A 27,866-nucleotide genomic window follows, 5' to 3' on the forward strand; every position below is an offset into this window, starting at 1 on the left:
ATTTTTAGCTGCATTTTTAGCTAAGCTCCACCCATCAAAGAAAACTGCCCGGGCTTTTTTCCCCTGATGCTGTGCAAAGCACGATGGGATTTCCTATGTTGTTATTCACGTTGCCTAGCAACTGGGAGGGGTGATCAGCACACAGGACAGTTGGAACTGTGTCTCATGCTCCCTGTCACCTCCTTTCAACCAAAAAGATGGCTGCTCTTATGAAATCAAACATTTGCCTGTCCTTTTAAAACAGTGTGGGGAAGAGATTATATTACCTATCTATTTTAAATTAACAAACTAATGTAACTTAATGATAGCATGTTTGTTTAGGCTGAAGCTCCTCTTTAAAGGATACCACAGTCGAAGAAAAAAAAAAAGTTTGCAGCAGTGTGTGGGGGGTTAAAATTGCATACCGTTATCCAGTCCTGCCCCCTCCGTCTGCCGCCGTTAGTCTCCTATAAGTCCCGGTGCCCGGCGACTTGATTGACCCCCCACCCTGACATACTGCACCCTGTGCACGCAGTATGTCCTCCCCTCTTCACTTCTGGCCGGCGCATGACGATCGGCTCAGAAGCACGTTCATTCCTCTGCCTCCCCTGCGCTGCGTGTGCGCTCCATTACACTTAGCGTCACTTAGCGTCACATGCTAATCAGTATGTCCGGGTGGGGGGGGTCAATCAAGTCGCCGGGCACCGGGACTTATAGGAGACTAACGGCGGCAGACGGAGAGGGCAGGACTGGATAACGGTATGTAATTTTAACCCCCCACACACTGCTGCAAACTTTTTTTTTCGACTGTGGTATCCTTTAAAAGGATAGTTGAAGGGAGAGAGATATGGAGGCTGTCATATTCCGTTTAACCCCTTCTCGACTGCCTAACGCCACAGGCATCGGGAAGGTGGCAGCCCCAGGACCGCCTAACGCCGATCAGCATCAAGAACAGTGGGCAGAGATTAGTGGGGATCGCATGCGCATTTTTTCGGTTGTACAGCTAGATCGCAGCACTGTGCAGGGGACAGCTTAGTGACAAGGCTGTCCCCTCGGGTGGCTCACAATATGATCCCCTCTCATAGGCTGATGCCTATAAGAGGTGATTACTGATTGGATCTCAAGGGGAGGGATGAAAATAGTGAGAAAATACGAAAATGTATTAAAAAAAAATGTACTTCACAGCAGCAATCAGATGCCACAAAAAGCTCTGTTGGTGGCAAGAAAAGGAGGGCAGATTAATTTGTGTGCCAAGTTGTATGGCTGTGCAGCACACTGTTAAAGCTGCAGTGTGGTGAATTGTAAAAAAAACAAAAATCGCTTGGCCACTTGGGGGGTGTAATCCTGTGGTCCTGAACTGGTTAAACACTACCAGTTTCCTGTCTGGCCTGCTGGTCTTTTTAGCTGCAGCAGTGTCTGAATGACACCAGAAACAAGCATGCAGCTAGTCTTGCCGGAACCACCTGATCTCCATGCTTGTTTTGGGTCTATGGCTAAAGGTATTGGAGGCAAAAGATTAGCAGGGCTGCCATTGCAGCCTCCCTATTCCTCTCACTTTAGTTGTCCTTTAAGCGGACCTGAACTCAGAACTTCCTCTCTGTTCTAATAGATATGCAACAGCATAATAACCTGTAAAGAAAAACATTTCTTTGTTACAGCTAATACAAATCCTGAAATATATCTGCAGGATTTCTACTTCCTGCTTTCATGGAAGCAGACATATTGTTAACTGTGCTTTTAGATGAGCTTATTTGCTGTCACGTGACCCAGGGGAAAGATCAAATTACAACTTTTGATTGGTCACATATGGGGGTTTACACAGGCTAAACCAGGGGTCTCAAACTCGCGGCCCTCGATACAAAATTTTGTGGCCTGCGCCGGCAAAGCTTCCTTATAGTTCGCTTCAGTGCTCCCAAGTATTCCGCCGCATCGCCGCCGCTAAACGAGGGCTGCAGAGCCCCCAAATCGCCCAGGGGGCAATCTGCCGGCATTTCCTGGGAGGGGCAGAGCTTTCAGCTTCAGCTCTGCCCCTCCTGACGTCATTTCCCGCACAGAACGCCGCCTATCCCCACCCCTCTCTGTGAAGGAAGAGTGAGAGGGGCGGGCAGAGGCGGCGATGCGCCTCGATTGAAGTCAGGAGGGGCAGAGCTGAAGCTGAAAGCTCTGCCCCTTCCTGGAAATGCCAGCGGATTGCCCCCCAGGCGATTTGCGGCAGGGACACGGCGGATTACTTGTAATGGGAGCGCTGAAGCGCACTATAAGGTGAAATAGGCAAAATAGTTTGCTTCAGTTTGAACTTGATTTTGAAATAAAAATCAATGCAAAGGATGGGGGGGGGGGGGGGGGAGCTCCTGATTGCGAAATCCCTTATGTGGCCCAGCCTCATCCTGACTTTGCCTCCTGCGGCCCCCAGGTAAATTGAGTTTGAGACCCCTGGGCTGAACTCTCTAAATACAAACAGAGTGCATTTCTCGGTTTTTCTTCTGTCTTGTGCAAGAGTTCAGGTCCACTTTAAAGTGAACCAGAGACGAAGCATCCTCATGTATTTTACCATATATATCAGTGGGAACATTAGAGAAAACACCTACCCTGCTCTCTGTTTCATCCTCACTGCACAGCCTGCTTGTTATCAGCTCTGATAAAATCCCCAACTGAGAATTTAGTCTGGCTTTGCTCAGGAATCATTATAGCTGAGTCTGTCTTCTCTGCTGTCTTTTTAAGCCTAAGCCTGCCCCCTCCTGGATCTGCTTTCCTGTCCCGTATACTGCAGCATCACAGAGAGCTGTGATGAGATGGGAGGAGCTGCTAATGTAAGGTTATATTGAAAAACTTTTTTTTAATCTATATTTGTAGTCATAAGAGGTTTTTTAGAAATGGTGATTTCATTTTGCTCACAGCCACTAAATAATATGCTTTTCTGATATAAAGAAAAACAAACAAAAAACGACACACCTGAGCGGTGAAAATACCAGGTATAGTATTTAGTTTATAAAACCTATTGGGGGATATGTTTATTTTGTGCCAAAGCGTTCATCTCTGGTTTCCTTTAAGCTGGGACAGAGCACAAGATACTGCAGAAGCTGGCAATGTGTCCTTCTATCATCTTCCAATGCTGATCACATGAGTCTTTGCAGCCTGAAGCACATACCTGCCCGTTCTGGACCTCTCCTTGGCTCTGTATCTAACACAGTACATGATAAGAACACCAATCATTATGAGCACGACAACCCCTCCGACCAATCCTGCCACAAGTCCAGCAACATCTATTGTGGGAGAGCTCCCTGCAGGGAAACAAATACATAAAGGCAATTATCACAGTGACACCTTGCTGGTTTTACCTGTACATCTAAAGAGGAACTCCACTGAAAAGGATGCAATGAATAAAATTGCTTATTTCTTTTACATTATTATAGAATACTACACGATGATGTATTTTGTCCTATGTTGTATATAGCTGTGTCCTATGTTGTATCAGGGCAGTTTCTAGGCTAAATTTCACCCAGGGCGACGGTGCAAAAATGCCCCCCGCCTCCCCCCATGGAGCCAGGCATAGGTGCCCGCAGTACAGGTTAGCTACGTAGGTGCCTCCAGTATAGGGTAGCCTGTATAGTTGCCCCCAGTATAGATTAGGTAGGTAGGTGCCTGCTTTATAGGTTATCTACGTAGGTGCCTCCAGTATAGGGTAGCCTGTATAGTTGCCACCAGTGTGGGTTAGATAGGTAGGTGCCCCCAGTATAGTTTAGATAGGTAGGTGCCCGCAGTATAGGTTCGATAGGTAGGTTCCCCCAGTATGGGATAGATAGGTAGGTTCCCCCAGTATAGGTTCGATAGGTAGGTTCCCCCAGTATGGGTTAGATAGGTAGGTTCCCCCAGTATAGGTTAGATAGGTAGGTTGCAAGTTGTACGCATGCAAGTTTGACAGTATGTCTCTCATATATCAACTGCTAGAAATGGCACTCACTCTCTGATCTGCAAGAATGTCACTTCCTGCAAGGAAGTATTGTTATACAATTCACACACTTTTCCCTCCCCTCTGAACCTGACGTAGACGTTGAGGCATAACTACAGGGGAGCAGCTTTATAATAGCTTCCCGGCAGACAATCATAATACTGTATGACATCTCTTAGGCTCCGCTCTGTTACGGTCCGCTAAACCTTCCGTTTTTGAGGCCTTACTGGTCCTCACTTCTCCCAGAGCACCAGCCTTGAGCCAGGATCTCTTACCTGAGCCACCACCTTGTCCGTTGTGTTTATATGTGCTCCAAAATAATTTCTGCAATAAAAACAGATAGAGAAGTGTCACGCCAGGTATGCTTTAACATAACTTATAACCCCTATGGTGTTTTATCAGGAGTGGTAGACCAAAAGTTCTATAGCATATCTAAGGAAATAACGAATGTGCAATTAGCCACTTGTTACTTGAACGGAAAAAACTATCCAAAACGTCTTCATTTTTACAGTTGAAAATATGCTTCAGCTGGCATTCGCATGGAGCGATAATGGTCATTGAATGCTTGCATGGAATACCGAAGGATCCAGGCTGGCAGATCCTTGTGGATCCAATGGTTCTTTATACAAATGCACCTAAGAGATCCATGAAAGCACAGAGCAATAAATTGCCTGCAGATGAACAAATCACACAATGATAGCTATGGGTGGAATTAGCAGTTTAATAGTTGTGATTAACCTTCAAAAATGACTGTAAAATGTTACTGCAAAGCATAACTGCAGAAGGTGGGGGACGAGCCGGGAACTAAAGATGCCAACATGACTAGCATTGCAGCAGAAAAATCTGTGGGTGTCTTCTGGTAAATGGTCACTAGAGGGCAAAAATATGAATTTCTCCTTGGATTGTTCTTGATGACAAATGGATTATTTATCTGTGTAGTAAAACGAAAAATAAAAAAAAGTTTGCATGTTTGCAATGTAAATTTTTTTTTTTTTTATAAAATCTGACTGACCTGAAAAATATGGTGAAAATGATGAAAAAAAATGGCTGAGAATGTGTGGTGGTCTGACGCATACATACAGCTGGCAATGTAGAATAGTGAAAACAACTGCTTGTGAACAGAAATGGATGAGGATGAAATGGGTCTCTAGGCAAGACAGCATTTTTTGCCGGCCTCTGATGATCATCTGGCTTTCTTTAGTAAGATTTAGTGCAGGCTAGCATCCACCAGGCCCCTAGACTTTATCCAGGCCCTAGGTAGCAGAAGGGTGGGCATCAGAAGTGACTTACTGAACCTCCCGATGCAGTCTTCTTACCAGAGGTGTAACTAGAAATCACTGCCCCCCACACGATACTTTGGATGGGGCCGCCTCCTATTTCCACCCCTTTCTGCATACCTGAATGTGTTTTCCCCATGCAGATTAAAAAACAGAGTAAAGCACTGCATGCATTTTTTTTTCTATCCGTTACATTAGCTTCTGTGATAAAAGTGCATGTCTTCACACATACAGACACACATGGTGTGCAGAAAACACATACCGAAAACTGACTTATGAGTGTACTCCCAGCCTCAGCTTATTACGCTCACTCTGTCCACCTCTGATGGAGCAGAACTGGCTCTGCAGATTCCTCAAGCACCACTACAGTACACAACACTTGGGGAGAGGTAGAGGCTGGAGGTAGAACAGCGCTATACACAAGACCCTGCTAAACATTGAATAGGGACTGTCTAAAAATCTTTCTGTGCAAAACTTTATATAATTCCTTATCAGTGGCTGAGCAGATGCAGTCATTCGAACAGTTGTGCAGAGAGCAGAACGTTTTATTTTTCTTCTTCTCTCCTTAGTTGTCAGTTTCTCAGGACGGGGCCCCCCTGTGGCTGCCTCCCCTGCAGGGTCTATTGTTACGCCCCTGCTTCTAACCTTTCTGCAGCTCCCAGTGGCTTTCTCCACATTTGGGGTCCCAGTGTGTCACCTGATCCGCATCGAGTCACATGCACGCTTCAGGAGTCAGACACAGCTGGGGGCTGCAGGAAGTGAAGAGGGTGCCCGGAGGTTTGGCAAGTTGCTTCTGCTGCGCACAGATTTGTGTTATTTTAGGGCCGGTTGCTTGACTTCTCAAGTAATCGGCACGCACATATATGTGGCATCAGGTATTCCCAGCCTGAAGCGGATAATGGTTTGCTGTTGATACATAATAATAAGAAGGATGAACATGAAGAGGAAGGAGGAGGAGGAGGATGGCAGTCACCTTACAACATGGCGACAGCTTTAATTCATTCATTTTATCCTCACTATTCATTATCTGGGATCTCATTCCCATATCTGCGATCAGCTACTTACAGTACATGCCAGGTCTGATCTAGGCATAGACAGAAAAGAAGCAGATGCCAGAGAGCACTGCCCAGGCTGATGTGTAGAAAACAGAAAAACAGATCACCAATATGAGGATTCAGATCACAGAGGGAGTTTGGAGGGCAGAGGGGGAGGGGAAGCTGTACGCAGACACAGCACTGTGTATTCAGTGTGATCGGACCTGTTGGAAATAATCGATACGACCGTCAGACTGACAGGAAATTGCATGGTGTGTACCAGGCATAACGTAGACTGTATACAGCTGGGACTTGTGCCATGCAAAATTAACTGGAAGTGCATCTTATGGTCTCAGTTTTGATGCCTGGTACACAGCATGCAATTTCCTGTAAGATAGACGGGTGCAATCGATTATTTTCGACATCTTCGATCTTATTTCCGATCAATTCCTAATTGATTTTCCATCGTATAGGAGTGATCGGAAAACCGATCAGAAAAATGATCAAAAGTCAAATTGGAACAGAAATAATCGATTCAACTCGTCTATCTGACAGGAAATTGCATGGTGTGTACCAGGCATAAGATGCATACAATTTGCATGCAAAACGGTATAATTTTGTATCTTATTAACCATCTCTAATCAGGGGGTTAGTGCAGAGTTGATTTCACTCATTGAGGCCTGGTGCACACCAAAAACCGCTAGCAGATCCGCAAAACGCTATCGGTTTTTGAAACACTTTTTCTTATTTTTCTGTAGCGTTTCAGCTAGCATTTTGCGGTTTTGTGAAGCGTTTTTGGTGTAGTAGATTTCATGTATTGTTACAGTAAAGCTGTTACTGAACAGCTACTGTAACAAAAACGCCTGGTAAAACCGCTCTGAAGTGCCGTTTTTCACAGCGGTTTGCATTTTTCCTATACTTAACATTGGAGGCAGAAACGCCTCCGCAATCCAAAATCTGCAGCAGCCCGGGAGTATGTGTTTCAGCAAAACGTCTCCCGCTCTGGTGTGACCCACCCCATTGAAATACATTACCCTAGTGGATCCACAGCCGCAAGCAGCTGTAAAAACGCATCAAAACCCGCTCGGTGTGCACCAACCCTTACTGCAAAGACAATGGTAAGGTGCCGTACATCCCCCCATACTGCAGCTGATCCACATTCCAATTCCATAATGTTAAAAAGACAAACTGTGCAGCAACATAGCATCAATTTCCATCCGAAATCGGCCGATAGGATCAGTCGGACATGCTGGAAAATTTCAAAGTATCATCAGGATCAATATCACGACGATTGACAAACTCGATGGACCCCTAGCCGGTGTCCCCTAAGTGTTAAGCGTCCCCTTGTGCCTGCATGCAGTGTTTTAAAGTGTCACCTATCCTCCGGCACAACATCTGGCCTCCTCTTGTGTATGCTGTCACCGCAATTGGCGGTGCCACGTGATACTGGTGTGTGTGCCGAGCCACATGGTAACAGTGCTCTTGATGATGCTGAACGCCTGCAGAAGCCAGGAGACAGGTGACACTTTAAAACCTTGCATGGAGGCATTGGGGGACACTTGAAGGGAATGTCCGAGGAAATAAAAAAAATTAATTATCAACTTACAAGGGGCTTCCTCCAGCCCCTGGCAGCTGTCCTGTGCCTGCGCCACAGCTCTGGTAGCTCCCGTTCCTCTCCAGGTCAGCATCTACTGCACCTGGGCGAGAGCTGTGCTGATGTCATCTGGAATGTTCTGCGCAGGCGCAGAACTACTACGCCTGCGCAGTACACGCCAGAGGACATTAGCACCATCGGCGAGCGGCTCTCTTGCAGGCGCAGTGGATGCCGACCTGGCGAGGTCGGCATGTACACCGGAGGGGGCCCCTGGGCCAAAAGCTGGAAGCAGAGCTGCGGCGAAGGAACAGGGCAGCTGCCAGGGGCTGCTGGAGGAAACCCCAGGTAAGTTGATATTTTTGTTTACATTTCCTCTAACACATAGGGGTGGGGGAGGGGGACTCGGCAGACGGCAGGAGGATTTGCAATACATTTCAGGCCAAAATCGCTGGACAGTGTGTGGACAGGCAACAGATTTGATCAGAGAGGGTTTTGGTCGATCTGTGGCCAGCTTTATTCATTACAGCTGTGAAGACACAAATGCCACGAAGATCTCCACACATAACTATGTCCAGAGAGAAATAAAACTAAATACATATATTTTATCAGGAAAGGGACAAAACTAAACACCAGAAATAAATGAAAGCTTGGTTATGTGCTGTGAAGGGATAGTGCTGGCATAGAGTGCATGAGAGGCACCATATACTGATCCGCACTGCCCCCTGCCTCTCCCATCCCCCTCTTAGATAATGTCACAGAGGTTTGATAGGGAGAGAACCATCTGGCACAGTGTCAGCAAAGCATGGCCAGCACCGCTCAGTCAGCCCGCAGGTCTCCATGGCAACCAGACTGCAAGACCTGTCAGTCACACAATGTTCCGATCCCAATCTTTCACTGTGACTAGATTAAGCCAATCTAAAGCCTTATTTTATAAGATTCCAGTATTCTTCAAAGAGTGACCTTCACAATCGCTTTCCCAGAACGAGACACTGCAGAATCTGAATTCAAATCCATTTTCTCTCTTTTTTTTTTTTTAAACCCTGCCTATTATTATAAACACTATTTTTATTTAATATTTCTGCTATTGTTATAGTTAATAACATACATTTAATATGTGTTTTTTCCCTTGTCAGTTGGAAGAAAAAAAAAAAAAGAAAGAAAAAATACATGTATGTATGTATGTATGTATGTATGTATGTATGTATGTACGTGTGTATGTATGTGTGTATGTATGTGTGTGTGTGTGTGTGTATGTATGTATGTGTGTGTGTGTGTGTATGTATGTATGTGTGTGCGCGTGTGTGTACACACACACACACACACACACACACACAATATATCCTATATAATAATTTCCCTGTCCCTGCGACCTCCTGTGTCCGTGTGACATTTTTTTTCAAGGCTGCAAGGTTAAGACAAACAGATTTACTGGACTTAGGCCTTGTTCACATTGCATCCCGTTTGCGTGGACGTTAGCGTTTGGTATTTTTTGACGAGTATTTTTTTTCGATTGGGTGGGCGATTCGTTCTTGTGCTTAGCGGTTTTCTAAGCGTTTTTCCCGAGCGTTTTTTTTTTAATTCACTCCCTGATGTCAGGAAGTGAACTCTTTAACCCGGAAAAGAATAAATACAATGTATTTATTCTTTAAAAAAGCAAACGTATTGCGGCGCAAAGCGATTTTGTGAGCGTTTTGTGTTCTTCATGTGAGCTCCATGGCGCGGGTCACGTGCGCGACGTCATCGGGTCTCTACTGTCGAGCGAGGTCGGCTTCTTCAGCGGAGGACAACAGCAGTGGGAGGAGCTGCGGCGAGGGCACCGGATGGCTGCCAGGGGCTGGAGGAAGCCCCAGGTAAGTGGATTTTGATTTGACCTTGAATGTATCCTTTAAGGGGGCAGAGACCGCTGGTACTTAAGTGGTTATAGGACAACTGTAGTGAAGGTAAATATGGAGGCTGCCATATTTTTCCTTTTAAGCAATACCAGTTGCCTGGCAGTCCTGTTGCTCCTCTGCCTCTAATACTTTAAGCCATAGTCCCTGAACAAGCATACAGCAGATCAGGTGACTGACATCGTCAGACCTGATAAGATTTGTTGCATGCTTGTTTCTGGTGTTATTCAGACACTACTGCAGCCAAATACATCAGCAGGGCTGTTAGGCAAAAGGAAAAAAGTATTCGGCCCCTTTGAAGTTTTCCACATTTTGTCACATTACTGCCACAAACATGAATAAATTTTATTGGAATTCCACGTGAAAGACCAATACAAAGTGCTGTACTCGTGAGAAGTGGAACAAAAATCATACATGATTCCAAACATTTAAAAAACAAACAAAAAAAACACTGCAAAGTGGGGTGTGCGTAATTATTCAGCCCCCTGAGTCAATACTTTGTAGAACCACCTTTTGCTACAATTACAGCTGCCAGTATTTTAGGGTATGTCTCTACCAGCTTTGTACATCTAGAGACTGACTGAGCTGGAGCGGTTTTGCAAAGAATGGGCAAGGATTTCAGATTAGATGGACAGCGTTTGTGAACAGCAGTTTTCAGATCTTGCCACAGATTCTCGATTGGATTTTGATCTGGACTTTGACTGGGCCATTCTAACACATGAATATGTTTTGTTTTGTTTTAAACCATTCCATTGTTACCCTGGCTTTATGTTTAGGGTCATTGTCCTGCTGGAAGGTGAACCTCTGCCCCAGTCTCAAGTCCTTTGCAGACTCCAAGAGGTTTTCTTCCAAGATTGCCCTGTATTTAGCTCCATCCATCTTCCCATCAACTCTGACTAGCTTCCCTGTCCCTGCTGAAGAGATGCACCCAGAGCATGATGCTGCCTACACCTTATTTGACAGTGGGGATGGTATGTTCAGAGTGATGTGCAGTGTTAGTTTTCCGCCACACATAGCGTTTTGCATTTTGGCCAAGAAGTTAAATTTTGGTCTCATCTGACCAGAGCACCTTCTTCCACGTTTGCTGTGTCCCCCACATGGCTTGTGGCAAACTGCAAACAAGACTTCTTATACTTTTCTGTTAACAATGGCTTTCTTCTTGTCACTCTTCCATAAAGGCCAACTTTGTACAGTGCATGACTAATAGTTGTCCTATGGACAGAGTCTCCCACCTGAGCTATAGATCTCTGCAGCTCGTCCAGAGTCACCATGGGCCTCTTGACTGCATTACTGATCAGCGCTCTCCTTGTTCGGCCTGTGAGTTTAGGTGGACGGCCTTGTCTTGGTAGGTTTACAGTTGTGCCATACTCCTTCCATTTCTGAATGATCGCTTGAACAGTGCTCAGTGGGATGTCCAAGGCTTTGGAAATCTTTTTGTAGCCTAAGCCTGATTTAAATTTCTCAATAACTTTATCCCTGACCTGTCTGGTGTGTTCTTTGGACTTCATGGTGTTGTTGCTCCCAAGATTCTCTTAGACAACCTCTGAGGCCGTCACAGAGCAGCTGTATTTGTACTGACATTAGATTACACACAGGTGCACTCTATTTAGTCATTAGCTCTCATCAGGCAATGTCTATGGGCAACTGACTGCACTCAGACCAAAGGGGGGTGAATAATTATGCAGACCCCACTTTGCAGTTATTGATTTTCGTTCCACTTCTCATATGTACACCACTTTGTATTGGTCTTTCACATGGAATTCCAATAAAATTGATTCATGTTTGTGGCAGTAATGTGACAAAATGTGGAAATCTTCAAAGGGGCCGAATACTTTTGCAAGCCACTGTAAATATGGTAGCATCTATATTCTTCTCACTAGCACCTCTCATAGGCATGCCTTTAAGTCTCCGACCAGTACTGCAAAGTACTGCATACCTTTCTGTAGCTTGTGCTCTCCTCTTTCATTTTCTGTCTTAATTCGCCGCTCTACACCAAATATTTTTCGTTCGATTTTAATTTTAAAATCGCGGCTGCCATCTTGGCTATGTTATCACTTCCGGGTCCCCCGTCTTCTCTGCTAGAGAAGTGCATCACTGAATGAAGCAGGAAGAGGAAGTGACACACATGGCCATGGCAAGAGGCTCCTCCAGAGGGGTCATAGCACGACTTTGTTGGAAGTCCTCTGGCTTAAAGGCATACCCATGAGAGGTGCTCGGAGTCCCTTTAAAGGAAACAGTCTTCCACCGTCTCTTTGTTTGGCTGGTAGAAGCTTCGTTAGCTTGGCCAGTCGCATGCATGGCCCGGCCGCATGTGCTCGCCATGCTCCCGTGCCACAGGAGCGAGACCGGGTGCATGCGTGGGCGAACTGCGTCTGCGCTGATTGGCCAGGCTAAAGAGGCTTCTACCGAAGTGGGAGCGATCGGTGCGGAGGGGGATAGAGGAAACCCTAGGTATGTATACAACTTTTGTACCCTTATATCTCAGGTACACTTTAAGCAGAATGACCTGTGTAAAGTCTTACTGCATGATAAGTAGAGCAGAGTGCAATAAACTGCATACAATGCAATACACTGTCTCATAGTGCGTAATTCTGCTTAACAGTGTAGTGCATACTTCCCATTATGTGAGCGAAGCCTGAGGCCCTGTTCACAGTGGTCAGTTGTGTTGCAGTATTCTGCATGTCAGCTCACTGCCCGTACAATTCTATGGGCCTGTTCGCAGTAAGGGATTGCGTTATTCTAACTCGCTGCATGCAGGTTTTTGTAAGTCTATGGCCAGTCTCCATTGCAGTTCACACCCATTATAACACCTTATGCCACTGACCACTGTGAACCTGGCCTCAGAGAGTACAACTACTCCTAACTGGAGTTTATGCCAAGCGCAGGGCTGAATGAGGTTATGCAGGCTTTACTTCCTGCTTGCGCACTCACAGTCTTCTGGTCGTCCTCGAAGCACTCGCGAGCCTCTTCATAGTTGCACACCTCCTCGTAGCACTCCCTCTCCAGATCTCCCTGCACAAACGCCTCGAAATCCCAGCTGTTATAGAGCAGCTTGCGGCCAAAGAACTCGCTGGCATCCTCACTGCTCAGGAACACTGCAGGGGAAGAGCAGGGCAGGATTAGCTGCAACACACACACTACATTATGATTGATTTATAAAGAGCTAACATATGCTGTGGTGCTGTACAAAGTAAGAAACAAACATGGGGTACAAAATAATGCAGACAGTGTGTACGCCAATATACTAAATACAAAACTGGTACAAAATACAGAGTCGATACAAAATACAGAACTGGTATTTACAGTGACAAAAGTAACATGATGAATAAAATGCATAACTAATTCCAAAATTCCAAAGACACAAAAAGGGTGAGAGAGCCCTGCCCTTGTGAGCTTACAATTTAAAAAGAGACCCGGTAACAAAAATGTCAGCCTTATTTCTTCTATCCTATAAGTTCCTATGCCTGTTCTAATGTGCTCTGGCGTACTGCAGCCTTTTCTAGTTGCACAGTCTCTCTATATATCTTATTTTCTTTGTCAAGCTTTGTCGACCCAGAGAAGAATGTGCTGTCTCTGCTGTGATAGGGAGAAGTTATGCACACCTCCTCCACGCCCCCTGCAGGCTCTGTGTGTGTGCTTTGTTTATCCCTCACAGACCGGTCTCTGCTCTCAGATTTCTGAGTTTCTGAGGCTGGGGAAGGGGGGGGGGGGGGGGAGGGTGCAGATAATTCACAAAGTAATAAAAACTTGTAGTATACTGTAACATGATATATATATATATATATATATATATATATATATATATATATATATATATATATATATATATATATATATATATATATATATATATATATAAATAAATATATATATATATATACACACACACACACACACACACACACACACACACACACACACACACACACACATATATATATATATACACACACACAAACATCACTTCCTGGTTAGCGGCCATGCTTTTTGTTTGTAAACACTGCCTAAAACTGGCGATTAAAGGCCAGGATTACGGCGGGGAGCAGCGGAAACGGCAAAGAGGGACCCAGGAGATCACAGTGACTCGATTGGTATGTTTTTTATTGTACAAATTGGACAGTACAGATTCTCTTGGAATAGGGGAAAAGGACAAGAGGTGGAGTAGCATACAATAAACGTTCCTAGAAGCAGTGTGTTTTTAGGTTATCAAATAAGGAGTGCAACTTGGTCTTCGGTCAAAGGTGGGATGGCTTAAGTTAGAGCGTATGCTTGTTTTGAGGGCACATTTAGAGATATCAAAGGTTGGAGAGTGATGGATGTGCCATGGAACGGCATTCCAGAGGAGGGGTGAAGCACTTTTTGCAGTGTGAAACCGCCCTCATACTTTTTAGCCCTAGACCCTGAACAAGCATGCAGCAGATCAGTTGACATTATTGACAGATCTGACAAGATTAGCTGCATGCTTGTTTCTGGTATGATTCAGACACTACTGCAGCCAAATAGATCAGCAGGGCTGCCAGCAAAAACTGGTATTGTTTAAAAGGAAATAAATATGGCAGCCTCCATATACCGCTCACTTCAGTTGTCCTTTAAATATAAAATAAAACCATAGGATATCTAAAGTCATTTTTAGGAGTAGGAGGATAAATACAATTATTTATCTCATCAGTTTATTTTCACCTCGGGTTCACTTTAAATCTGCATACAACAGTAGAATTTTGTTGGTCTAATTCTAAAGGTGGGCACACACATTAGATTTTTTTTATTCGCTTTTACTGCAATTCTATTCAAACGACCGGTTGTGTAGAAGAAATCAAAAGGTTTAGTTTTTTTATTTGATGGATAAATTCCTGTTTTTCTTGATTTTTTTGCGTTTGGACTTGTTGGAAAAATCAGACCAACTTTACTATGAATTCTATGGTGTGTGATAGACTGGCAAATCGTATTCAACCTGAATAATTTGTATATGAAACTAATCAGTACATAGCAAGCTTTATTTATGGTTTCTAAAAACAAAAAAGAATCATGAAAGAGAAGAGTGTGTGTGTATATCTATATATATATAAAATTAAAAAAAAAAAAAAAAAAAAAAGATGGACAAATTTGGTATGTAATGGGAAAATAATATATATGGAAAAGTGATTGTTAGAATCATAAGGTAGAGTTATAATAAAATGTAACTGTATTATGTTGCCTGGGTAGTGTACTGGTTAAAGGATACCGAGGTGACATGTGACATGATGAGATAGACATGTGTATGTACAATGCCTAGCACACAAATAGCCATGCTGTGTTCCTTTTTTTCTTTCTCTGCCTGAAAGAGATAAACATCAGGTATGTAAGTGGCAGTTCCTCTCTGAGTCAGGACTGGGTCAGACTACAGTGTGACCCTCACTGATAAGAAATTACAACTATAAAACACTTTCCTGGCAGAAAATGGCTTCTGAGAGCAAGAAAGAGATAAAAAAAGGATCAACAGTTCATAGATTTTAGCTCTGGCATACTTCAATGAACGTGTCATTGAGCAAAAATAATAAAACAGTAAAAACTTAAATAGATTTAAATATAAAATAAAAACTGGAATATCTTAAAAAGTCATTTTTAGGAGAAGGAGGATAGATACAATTGTTTATTTCATTCGTTTATTTTCACCTCCGGTGCCCTTGAAGAGGTCAACCTCTGACAGAGGAGACCAGGGTAGTGATGGGAACCGGGGTAGGAGAGTAATCCTGTGGGGTCTTTTTCTTTTTTTAAACAAGCAAACCCGGGTCCCTGGTTCGAAACCCATCCAGGCACTATCTGCACAGAGTTTGTATGTTCTCCCCGTGTCTGTGTGGGTTTCCCCCGGGTATTCCGGTTTCCTCCCACATCCCAAAACATACAGATAAGTTAATTGGCTTCCCCCTAAATTGGCCCTAGACTATGATTATGAAACATACACTACACGATATAAACAGACATAAGACTATAGTAGGGATTAGATTGTGAGCCCCTCTAAAGGGACAGTTAAGTGACAAGACCATATGTTCTGTACAGCGCTGCGGAAGATGTCAGTGCTATACTCAGTGGTGTAGCTAGAGATTATGTGGCCCCATAGCAAAATATCCATGGGTCCATAAGATCTAGGCACTATTGGACAATGCTACCCTATGGATATGAGTTGATTGGGCAATTTACATTCCCATGCAATATATACTGTGTATAGTCTATGGGCACTGAAAAAGTCAGCGTGGGGAATCAAAGGAGAGTTAATGGGGAGCACATAAAGTACCACCTGGCCCCCTCTGCTCCAGGGCCCCATGGCAGCTGCTATGGCTGTTATAGTTATTGCTACGCCACTGATAATAATAATAATACTCTTGACTCCCTTCCTCTTCCCATCCGTCAGGCAGACCAAGTTTTAGAACAACTTATCGGGTATCAGAGGCTAGCAGTAGGGTATTGTACCGTGTTAGCCATCAGGAAAAGCAAGAAGTTTAAATCAGGATGATACCATTTATTGGCTAACTAAAATGAATAAGAATAAGCAAGCTTTCGGCCTTGCAGCCTTCATCGGGCTTACAATCCTGTATGGGCTGGTCAGACGTTATCCAGAGCATTAGTCTTTACACTGAACATAAGAAAACGATAGAGAAGTTGTAAGTTAGATTGGGAGTGTATACAAACACATTTATCTCATCATGCCACAAAGTCACCTCAGGCACCCTTTCTTTTAGTATTCCCTTCATTTAGCACTGCAAAGGGTTTCTCACACAGCATTCAGTTTCCAGGTTTTCTCAGATGACCCCTGCAGCCCCACCTGCTGGGGAAATTCTATATTACAGCACAATCTGAATAAAAATCTCTGTTTCCATTCATGCAATTTTTTCAGCATTTTTTTTTCATATTTTCATAAGAATGCATGCTAATGATAGTTAATGTTTCCATTTAATGCGAATTGTCGTTCGCAATGTGCTGCCTGTAAAAGAATCGTACAGTCTGCTCAGTGGCGGACACAGGCAGCAGTGGGCCCCTGTGCAAAATATCAATTGTGGGCCCCCATGACCTGCGGCGCACGAAGCGCGCCGCGCCCAAAAATGGGTGCAGCTATAACGCGGCAAAAAATGGGCGTGGATAGAACCTGCGGCGCGTAGCGCCGCGGCAAAAAATGGGCGTGGCAATGACCGGATAAGGGCGGAGCTAACTGTAATTTAAAGTGATCCCGGGGTGAGAGTGATATGGAGGCTGCCATATTTATTTCCTTTTAAACAATACTAGTTGCCTGGCGGCCCTGCTGATCTATTTGGCTGCAGTAATAAACTGAATTACACCAGCAACAAGCATGCAGCTTAATCTTCTCAGTTCTGACAATATTGTCAGAAACCCCTGACCTGCTGCATGCTTGTTCAGGGTCTATGGTTGAAAGAATAAGAGGCAGAGGACCAGAATGGCAACCAGGCAACTGGTATTGCTTAAAAGGAGAGAAATATGGCAGCCTCAATATTATTCTCACCTCAGGTTCCCTTGAAAAGTGCAACGCAAAGACAGTGGGCCCAAGTTTTGGTGACCCTTTCCCCAGAAAATTCACATAATTGTGCAGGTTTTCTCAAGAAAATACACATAATGTGAGCAGATTTGCCCAGAAAATACATTCAATCATGTCGGCAGATTTGCCCAGAAAATACGTGCAATGATGTCGGCAGATATGCCCAGAAAATACGTGCAATGATGTCGGCAGATATGCCCAGAAAATACGTGCAATGATGTCGGCAGATATGCCCAGAAAATACGTGCAATCATGTCGGCAGATATGCCCAGAAAATACGTGCAATCATGTCGGCAGATATGCCCAGAAAATACGTGCAATCATGTCGGCAGATATGCCCAGAAAATACGTGCAATCATGTCGGCAGATATGCCCAGAAAATACGTGCAATCATGTCGGCAGATATGCCCAGAAAATACGTGCAATCATGTCGGCAGATATGCCCAGAAAATACGTGCAATCATGTCGGCAGATATGCCCAGAAAATACCTGCAATCATGTCGGCAGATATGCCCAGAAAATACCTGCAATCATGTCGGCAGATATGCCCAGAAAATACCTGCAATCATGTCGGCAGATATGCCCAGAAAATACGTGCAATCATGTCGGCAGATTTGCCCAGAAAACACATGCAATCATGTAGCAAATTTGCCCAGAACATACATGCAATCATGTGGCAGACCTGCCCAGAACATACACGCAATCATGTGGCAGACCTGCCCAGAACATACACGCAATCATGTGGCAGACCTGCCCAGAACATACACCTGCTAAAATAAATAATAAAAAAAAAACATTTACTCACCTGCAGCAGCAGACCTCCTGTCCCAGCCTCCATCCGGCGCGCAGCTCCCATGGGTGGTTGGGTGGATAGGTAGCCTGGTGGGTAGGTAGGCAGCCGGGTGGGTAGGTAGGTAGCCCTTAGCCGGGTGGGTAAGTAGCCTGGTGGGTGGCTGGGTAGCCGGGTGGGTAGCCTGGTGGGTGGCTGGGTAGGCGGGTGGGTAGGTAGCCTGGTGGGTGGGTAGGTGGGTGGTTAGGTAGCTGGGTGGGTGGGTAGGTAGCCGGGTGGGTAGGTAGGTAGGTAGCCTGGTGGGTAGGTAGGTAGCCGGGTGGGTGTGTAGGTAGCCGGGTGGGTGGTTAGGTAGCCGGGTGGGTAGGTAGCCGGGTGGGTGGGTAGGTAGCCGGGTGGGTAGGTAGGTAGCCGGGTGGGTAGGTAGGTATCCGGGTGGGTGGGTAGGTAGCCGGGTGGGTAGGTAGCCAGGTAGATAGCCGGCAGGGTGGTTAGGTAGCCGGGTGGGTAGGTAGCCAGGTAGATAGCCGGCAGGGTGGTTAGGTAGCCGGGTGGGTAGCTAGGTAGCCGGGTGGGTAGGTAGCCGGGTGGGTAGGTAGCCAGGTAGATAGCCGGCAGGGTGGTTAGGTAGCCGGGTGGGTAGGTAGCCGGGTGGGTGGGTAGGTAGCCGGGTGGGTAGGTAGGTATCCGGGTGGGTAGGTAGCCGGGTGGGTGGGTAGGTAGCCGGGTGGGTGGGTAGGTAGCCGGGTGGGTAGGTAGCCAGCAGGGTGGGTAGGTAGCCGGGTGGGTAGGTAGCCAGGTAGATAGCCGGCAGGGTGGTTAGGTAGCCGGGTGGGTAGCTAGGTAGCCGGGTGGGTAGGTAGCCAGGTAGATAGCCGGCAGGGTGGTTAGGTAGCCGGGTGGGTAGCTAGGTAGCCGGGTGGGTAGGTAGCCGGCAGGGTGGTTAGGTAGCCGGGTGGGTAGCTAGGTAGCCGGGTGGGTAGGTAGCCGGGTGGGTAGGTAGCCAGGTAGATAGCCGGCAGGGTGGTTAGGTAGCCGGGTGGGTAGCTAGGTAGCCGGGTGGGTAGGTAGCCAGGTAGATAGCCGGCAGGGTGGTCAGGTAGCCGGGTGGGTAGCTAGGTAGCCGGGTGGGTAGGTAGCCAGGTAGGTAGCCGGCAGGGTGGTTAGGTAGCCGGGTGGGTAGCTAGGTAGCCGGGTGGGTAGGTAGCCGGGTGGGTAGGTAGCCAGGTAGATAGCCGGCAGGGTGGTTAGGTAGCCGGGTGGGTAGGTAGCCAGGTAGATAGCCGGCAGGGTGGTTAGGTAGCCGGGTGGGTAGCTAGGTAGCCGGGTGGGTGGGTAGGTAGCCTGGTTAGGTAGCCGGGTAGGTAGCCGGGTGGATGGTTAGGTAGCGGGGTAGGTAGCCGGGTGGGTGGGTAAGGTAGCCGGGTGGGTAGCTATCCGGGTGGGGGGCCCGACTCCTATCCTCCCTCACCTCGGGGCCCCCCTCCCGGTATGCGCTGCAGCCGGCGGGAGAGCAGAAAATACAGGAAGTCTCCGGCCGGGGCTGCAGCAGACGCTAGAGGCAGCTGCTGCTTAGTTTCCGATATGTCTCCAAAGTTGGAGACCAAGCGGCAGCTGCCGCCCCGGCCGGAGACTTCTTGTATTTTCCGCTCTCCCGCCGCATGAGGGGGGGGGGGGCGAGGTGAGGGGGGAGGACAGGAGTTGGGCCCCCCAGGTTTAAAAAAAAAATAAATAAAAAAAAAAAAATAAAAAAAAAAAAACCTGCAATACTTAATGGGCCCCTGAAGCAGCAGAACTTCAGGGGCCCTCGTGCGGCGGCACGGCCTGCACGGCCGTATGTCCGCCACTGAGTCTGCTGCCTATATCTGCATTAGGCAAGCATGGGTTTGCATGTGAAATGTGAAATTTTGCATACAATTTACATACGAAGCAATGGAGGAGGAACTATCCAATATGCTAGTTGCATGCGAAAATTACCATACAATTTTCATATTTTTCTTTTTTCTGTGTGAAAATTTGCATGCAAAATTCTCACACGGTAAAATGCGCATCGGAAACTATGGGAAATATTTATTTCCGCAGTCAGATCTTAATGGGGGCTTAAAGTGAGAGGAATACGGAGGCTGCCATCTTCATTCCCTTATAAACAATGCCAGTTGCCTGACTCCTGTGTGCTGATGCTCCGCCTCTCATACTATAAGTCACTGTCACAGGATAAGCATGGAGATCAGATGCTGTGATTCTGGCCTGAATCCCCTGCCTACAGGCTTGCTATAGGTGCCATGCGCAATTCAGCAGCACGTATGGAGTGCACCATGCAAGAACATCAGCAGTGCATAGGCAGCACTTCTGGGGGTTGATTCACTATAACAAATAGCATGCCTTATCAGAGTTAACATGCCTTATCAAAAGGTATCTAGTCTAAACATCAGGGGGGTGATTCACTATAACAAATCGCGTGCCTCATCAAAGTTAACATGCTTTATCAGAGTTAACGCTTGAAAAACGCATCTGCGGTAAAAAAAAAAGCTAACGCAAACGCACGAAAAACGCAGTAAAAACGCACACAACAAAGTGATTGGACTGCAGGGGCTCAGGGCAGGACAAGTGGAGCTCTTGTCATTGTCAATTAGTAGGCATAAGTTTGTAGCGCTCGCTATGCTACTCTGACAAGGCACGCTAACTCTGATAAGGCACGCTAACGCTGATAAGGCACACTATTTGTTAGAGTGAATCAACCCCCTGATGTTTACACTATATACCCTTCTCAGCAGTGCGATGTGCTATTGCATTGCTGCATGCATTTTTAGCAAAACACAGGGCTGATCCCATTCACTGTAATGAACGGTATCAGTAGCTCAACACACAACACACAGATGGCGTGCGATCACGTGCATTGCGTTCGTAACGCATGGCTATCTGCGCTGCCTATTGTGAACAAGGTTTTAAAAAAACTAAAGGTGCGTACACACGCACTACTGTAATGGACGGGTCCGTCAGACCCTCCCGCTGGGGCGGGCGTTCTGCCAACAGTAGAGCGTGTGTACAGCCTGTCAGGCAGACTGATAAGGCTGTTTCTGAACCCTCCCAGTGGGAGGGTCTGATGGACCCGTCGTTCATTACAGTAGTGCATGTGAATGCACCTTACAACCTAAGCTCAGCAAGACAGCCAGACAACTGGCATTGTCAATTAACCAAACAATTAGCACTCCTCCCATTCATTTAGCTATAACTTTCACCCACTATAGTTTAATTATAAACAATGGTACTGTAGATAAAATCCACACATTTTATTTACTCATTTGTCCCGGCTAAAACAGCATTTTAATTATGTCTGTAGTATTATGCATAATGACAATTTATTATTTTGAAATAATGGTGTATTTCTTTCTGTAACTATATAGTGTATGTATTTTTTTTTAAATGCGGTCACTTTTTTTGTTTTTTTACAAGTGTTTTATTTTGATAACTATGGGGGTGGGTGGGTGTAATAGAAGGGGTTAAAACTATATGTGATTTATTTCTGGCATAGTGGTTAATGCTCTCCCCTTGCAGCGCTGGGTCCCCAGTTCCAATCCGAGCCAGGGCACTCTTATTTCCTCCTACATCCCAAAAACAGATACAGTAGGTCAACAGGCTTCCCTCTAAATTGGCCCTAGACTACAATACATACACTACATAATACATACATAGATATGACACATATATAGACATATGACCAGGTCTGTGGAATCGGCACAAAAATCATCCGACTCCTAACCTTTTGCCGACCGCGTCACGCCGATGGGCGTGGCCGCTGCGGCACCCCAGGACCGCCTAACGCCAATTGGCGTAAAGTCCTGGGGCTCTGTTTTGAATGAGATCGCGCGCACGCTGCGCGCACATCTCATTCTCGGAGGGCGGAGCTCCGCCCCCTCTTCAGTCTCTGAGCGGCTATTGCCACTTGGGAGACTGTTAGATGGCGTAATCGCCGTCTAATTACCCGTACAGCGATGAGATCAGCAGCAGCGCTGTACTGGGGACAGCCGTGTGACACGGCTGTCCCCTCCTGAGGCACAGAGGTGATCGTCTGTCATAGGCTGAAGCCTATGACAGCTGATCCCAGGGATTGGCCGGCAGGGGAAGGGAGGGGGTATACAACGGAAGAAAAAACACCATTTTTATTTAAAAAAACCAAACAAATAAACAAACACTGGGGGGGGGGGGGGCGATCAGACCCCACCAACAGAGAGCTCTGTTGGTGGGGAGAAAAGGGGGGAGGAATCACTTGTGTGCTGTGTTTTGCGGTCCTGCAGCTTGGCCTTAAAGCTGAAGTGGCCAATTTAATTGAAAATGTGACTGGTCTTTAGGGGTGTTTAACACAGCAGTCCTCAAGAGGTTAAGTTTATGAAACTACCGACTCCAACTCCAGGTACCCAAAATGGCTCAGACTCCGACTCCATAGTCTAATACATACCAGGGCTGTGGATTTGGTACAAAAATCATCCGACTCAGACTCCTCAGTTTATGTAACCATCTACTCCAGGTACCCAAAATGGCTCCAAAAAAGCCCGACTCCCCCACTCCGACTCCACAGCCCTGCATATGACTATGGTAGGGACTATGGTAGGGATTAGATTGTGAGCCCCTGTGAGGGACTGTTAAATGACAAGGCAATATACTCTGTACAGCGCTGCAGAAGATGTCAGTGCTATATGAATACTAATATTTTTTTTTTTATTGATTGATTTCAATGTCATTTTTCTGTCCACCAGATGGCAGTGTGCACAGGAATACTGTGCACAAGAAGGGTTTGTGGTTCTTTTTTTACACTTGTCTTGATGAATAAACAGCTCTTCTGAATGCAGCCATGCTTCTTCATTCACAGGCACTTTGATTGGCTTCGGGAATACACGTTCCTGTTCACCAATCTCTGCCAGGTAAGTCCTTTCATGAGTGTGCGCACCCGCCGCTTATTGACAGGACACGCCTGTACGTTCTGTTTGCAGGACAGAGACTGGACGCATATATACGTCCTGTTTGTGTTAACAGGTTGATAAAAAATAAAGACGGCAGCCTTAGTACCCCTCTCACTTAAAGGATACCCGAACTGAAATGTGACATAATGAGATAGACATGTGTATGTACAGTGCCTAGCACACAAATAACTGTGCTGTGTTCCTTTTTTTCCTTTCTCTGCCCGAAAGATTTAAATATCAGGTATGTAAGTGGCTGACTTAGTCCTGACTCAGACAGGAAGTGACTACAGTGTGACCCTCACTGATAAGAAATTCCCCTTTTTTTACCTCTTTCTTGCTCTCAGAAGCAATTTTCTGCTAGGAAAGTGTTTTATAGTTGGAATTTCTTATCAGTGAGGGTCACACTGTAGTCACTTCCTGTCTAAGTCAGCTACTTGCATACCTTATATTTAACTCTTTCAGGCAGAGAAAGAAAAAAAGGAACACCGCCTAGTTATTTGTGTGCTAGGCACTGTACATACACATGTCTATCTCATTATGTCACATTTCAGTTCGGGTATCCTTTAACCGTTTCAGCCCGCTGGGATTTTTCCCCTTATGCATCGGAGCAATTTTCACCTCCCATTCATTCGCTAATAACTATATCACTACTTATCACAATTTATTGATCTATATCTTGTTTTTTCCCCCACTAATTGGGCTTTCTGTGGGTGATACATTTTGCTAAGACCCACTTTACTGTAAATGCGTTTTAACAGGTTTAATAAGAAAAAAATGGAAAAAAGTCATAATTTCTCAGTTTTCGGCCATTATAGCTTTAAAATAATTCACGCTACCATAATCAAAACCTATGTATTTTATTTGCCCATATGTCTCGGTTATTATACCATTTACATTTTGTCCCTATCACAATGTATGGTGCCAATATTTTATTTGGAAATAAAGGTGCATTGTTTCTGTTTTGCGCTCATAACTATTTACAAGCTTATAATTTAAAAAATTTTCGTAGTATTCCCCCTTCAAATGCATATTTAAAAAGTTCAGACCCTTTGGTAACTATTTATGTCTTTTTTTTTTAATTATAAATTTTTTTTTTTTTTTCATTAAAAATTTTATTTGGGGAATATTTTGGTGTGGGACATAAACAGTTAGTTTTTAATGTTGTTTATGTGTAAAGTGTAATGTAAAAAATGTGTAGATGTAGTTTTACTATTTGGCCACAAGATGGCCACCTTCATTTTCCGTCCTTGTACTTCACGCTAAGCGGAAGTACAAGGGCGATGCTGAGATTTTTCCGGGCAGAAGAGCCGAAGCCTCACGGGTGAGCGCTTCGGTTTTTCTGCGGGGGACAGGGATCGGTGATCGGGAACCATGTTCCCTTTCACTGATCCCAGGGCTACCGGGGGACACAGCAAGGACACGGGACGGGGGCACGCCCGCGATAGAGCGCAGGAGCGCGCGTACACAGCAGAGCAGCCGCCCGGACGTGAGCTTCACGTCTGGGCGGCTGAAATGGTTAAAGTGAAGCTAAATCAAATGGAAAAAAAACTAGTGTCACTTACCTGGGGTTTCTATACGCATGTGAATGGTGCAGGGCTGTGGAGTTGGTACAAAAATCCACTGACTCATACTCCTCTAATTTGCATATTACAATCTTGTTGATTGAAAGTATGTAACATGAAATGCTTCTCTTAACTGCCAATGCTTAGGAATTTTAAAAGACAACTGAAGTGAGAGGGATATGGAGGCTGCCATATATATATATATATATATATATATATATACCCCTTTAAACAATACCAGTTACCTTGATATCCGGCGGATCTTCTGCCTCTAATACTTTTAGTCATAGACTAAAACTAGTCCTTAATAAGAGTACTTGTAAAAGGTACATACCGGAACAAAGAACATCTATCAGGCCCTAGGCAATGTAACTGTGGGTACATGTAAGAATGATGTGCAGGTACTCTGCAGGGGAATGAGGGGATTCTTCCTCCATTACACATTCTTCATGCCCATAAACCAGGTTTATGGGTGATAGCAGGGCCGGTTCAAGTAACAATTGGGCCCTAGGGCAAAATTAGCCTGGGGGCCCCTAACAGACATCCCGACCAAAAAGCGCCATTAGAAGCCCAATGTTGCAGCCAAATTTCCCTCCTGGGCCCCTGAGCTGGCTGCTGACCCTCCTCCAATCACCTCCCAACTTAACAGACTCTGCAGAGTCCCTGGGGAGCAACAGTTAAGATGGGGGAGGGACACCTTGGGGGCCCCTACAGGCTCTGGGGCCCTGGGGCAATTGCCCATTTTTTCCTATGGTAGCTCCGGCCCTGGGTGATAGACAACACCTTTGTGTTCAATGTGCACAACATTCTCAGTGGATTCCCTGCAGCTCTGTGGGGAGTGCATATGTAGAGTATAGTATTACTGTTTAACCGCCTGATCCCCGCCAATCCCCCCGTTTATACGTTACCCCCCCAGGATCCAGCGATCGCGCAGCCTCCCGGTGCAGCTCCGGTCTCTCTATGGGGAGGATTGGGTTTGCGCATGACGTCATCTGCGATCCTCCCCATAGTGAAGACCGGAGCTGTCCGGGGAGGCTGCGCCGATCGCTGGAGCCAGGCTGGGTAACGTATAAACCAGGGGAGCAGCGGTGATCAAAGGGTGCCGGTGACTTCTTCTAGCTAGTCTAGTGCTAGCTAGAGGATTTATAGCCATTTGATACATTTTAAAATCGGGCAAAAAATCACACCACCTCCTGAGCGGCGTAACGCTCAGGTTAACTAAGTAAAACTGAGACAGATGAAACTAAAGTTTAATACATACCTGAGGCTTCCTCCAGCCCCCTTCAGGCTAATCAGTCTCTCGCTGTCCTCCTACGCCACCTGGATCTTCTGCTATGAGTCCAGGTACTTGAGCCAGTCTTGCTTAGTTTGCATGCACACACTCCGCCGCCAGGAGCATACTACACCTGCGCAGAACTATTACACAGGTGCAGAACACTCCTGGCTGTAGGAGCGGCACGTGGCCGGGCTGCACTGACTGGCTGAATTACCGGGACTCATAGCAGAAGATCCAGGTGGCAGAGGAGGACAGCGAGAGACTGATTAGCATGAAGGGGGCTGGAAGAAGCCCGAGGTATGTATAAAACTTTTCTTTTCATCCGTCCCTTTAATTCGTAGTCATCAAACCAAATTTTAACAACATATCAAATTATCAAGTTATTTAGTATATATAAGAGATTCCTGTGTACACATCATATATACAGTCACAATCAGATATGTATATCTGACTTAAAAAATACGGGGACTGCTTTACTGAAGCAGCACAAGTAACTATTTTTGATTGGTTTATTTCATTTTTGTGGACGAAGCACAGCTATTACTGTATAAATAATTTATGACAACTATTATCTGAGAAATAGAACATTTTATCATATTTTCTATTTTAATCACAGTTTAAATTCATTAGCAAAAATTGCTCTGACTCCACAGCCCTGGAATGGTGGCCCCCTATTCTACCCTCCCCCTTCCCGATACATAAATGAAAGATATGGACTGGTGGGTTGTCTATGCCAGGGATGTCAAACTCCAGTTCTCAAGTGCCAAGGTCTTCACATTTTAGGTAAAGCTCAAATTAATTGATGGGACTGAATCAGGAAAGGCGTGGCTCAGCAAGCAGAACACATTTCTCCAATTCTCAGTCCATCCTAAACACTGGCATGGATCTGGCCCTCATGGACTGGAGTTCAACCCCAGTGGTCTATGTCAAGCACTACTCATCCTGCCCACTCCATGCTGCTCCATAGTGTGCTGCGCCCTTGGGCCTGACTCTGATGTAGTGCCAGCCTCCAACTCCTAAGAGATGTGAATCCCACCCACCTCCCCTTTGCTAGCCTATAAGATCACCCCTAAAAAACAGGCAGGTGGGATTTATGTCACTTTGAAAGAGGAGGCTTGTGCTGAAACCAGATCAGCTCCTTTCAACGTGTCAGATGGTCCTATACAGAAGCTGATATCAGGGCCGGACTTCTGGAAAGGCCACAAAGGCCCAGGCCTTGGGTGGCTGCTGTTTATGGGGGGGGGGGGCACCTGGACATGAAAGAGACATTGCTACATATGAAAGAGGAGGCTGAAAATGGGGAGCAAAATATGAAAAAGGGAAACTGATGCTTAAGGGAGCTGTTCATGACAGAAAGGGACTGCTGTACATGGATGATACACATGGAAGAGGGGGCTACAGGTGGAATGGGAGGGGCTGCAGTACATGGATGATACACATGGAAGAGGGGGCTGCACATGGAATGGGAGGGTCTGCAGTACATGGATGATACACATGGAAGAGGAGGCGGCACATGGAAGGGGAGGGGCTGCAGTACATGGATGATACACATGGAAGAGGGGGCTGCACATGGAATGGGAGGGACTGCAGTACATGGATGATACACATGGAAGAGGATGCGGCACATGGAATGGAAGGGGCTGCAGTACATGGATGATGCACATGGAAGAGGGGACGGCACATAGAATGGGAGGGGCGCTGCTGCACAAGAAAGCCACAACATACTTGGCCTAGGGGCACAAAAATTATAAATCCAGCCTTGGCTGATGTACCAGAAGAGATACCACAGCACATACCACCCGTACTGCAGGGTCCTCTGAGCCATACACAGGTACCTCAGAATAAGTGTGTGTGGAGAATTTCCTTACCTTCTTTGTCAGGTCTCTGAAGCTTATGTGGTCCCAGTATATACCCAGTTATGGCTGTAAACGCTTGAAACAGCAAGAGGCACCCCGCTAACACCATGGCACCGACCTGTCAACCAAGAGAAAGGATTTTAATTCAAAGTAACAAATCCACAAATCAGAAGGTAA

The 27,866-nt window shown here is 45.8% G+C and overlaps 1 protein-coding gene and 1 long non-coding RNA gene across 5 annotated transcripts in view; one reads left to right on the forward strand and one right to left on the reverse strand.

Annotated features, from left to right (window-relative positions):
* LOC137521732 (uncharacterized) overlaps positions 1-3,487 on the forward strand; it is a 56,139-nt gene extending 52,652 nt beyond the window's left edge. Inside the window, exon 6 of the long non-coding RNA XR_011022188.1 lies at positions 3,031-3,487. This is a non-coding gene — a long non-coding RNA (uncharacterized lncRNA). The remainder of the gene's footprint in view (positions 1-3,030) is intronic.
* The window catches only part of PRRG2 (proline rich and Gla domain 2), a 71,625-nt gene that overhangs the window by 5,998 nt on the left and 37,761 nt on the right, over positions 1-27,866 (reverse strand). For all 4 annotated transcript variants that reach the window (XM_068241392.1, XM_068241393.1, XM_068241391.1 and 1 more), the window contains exons 2-5: positions 27,702-27,807; positions 12,654-12,817; positions 4,204-4,252; positions 3,128-3,260 (exon numbers count right to left, since the gene is read on the reverse strand). In XM_068241392.1, the coding sequence (XP_068097493.1) occupies positions 3,128-3,260; positions 4,204-4,252; positions 12,654-12,817; positions 27,702-27,798 (443 nt within the window). In that variant the 5' untranslated portion in view covers positions 27,799-27,807. The remainder of the gene's footprint in view (positions 1-3,127; positions 3,261-4,203; positions 4,253-12,653; positions 12,818-27,701; positions 27,808-27,866) is intronic.

The sequence above is a fragment of the Hyperolius riggenbachi genome, chromosome 6 (genome assembly GCF_040937935.1).
Source record: "Hyperolius riggenbachi isolate aHypRig1 chromosome 6, aHypRig1.pri, whole genome shotgun sequence".
Classification (NCBI taxonomy): domain Eukaryota; kingdom Metazoa; phylum Chordata; class Amphibia; order Anura; family Hyperoliidae; genus Hyperolius; species Hyperolius riggenbachi.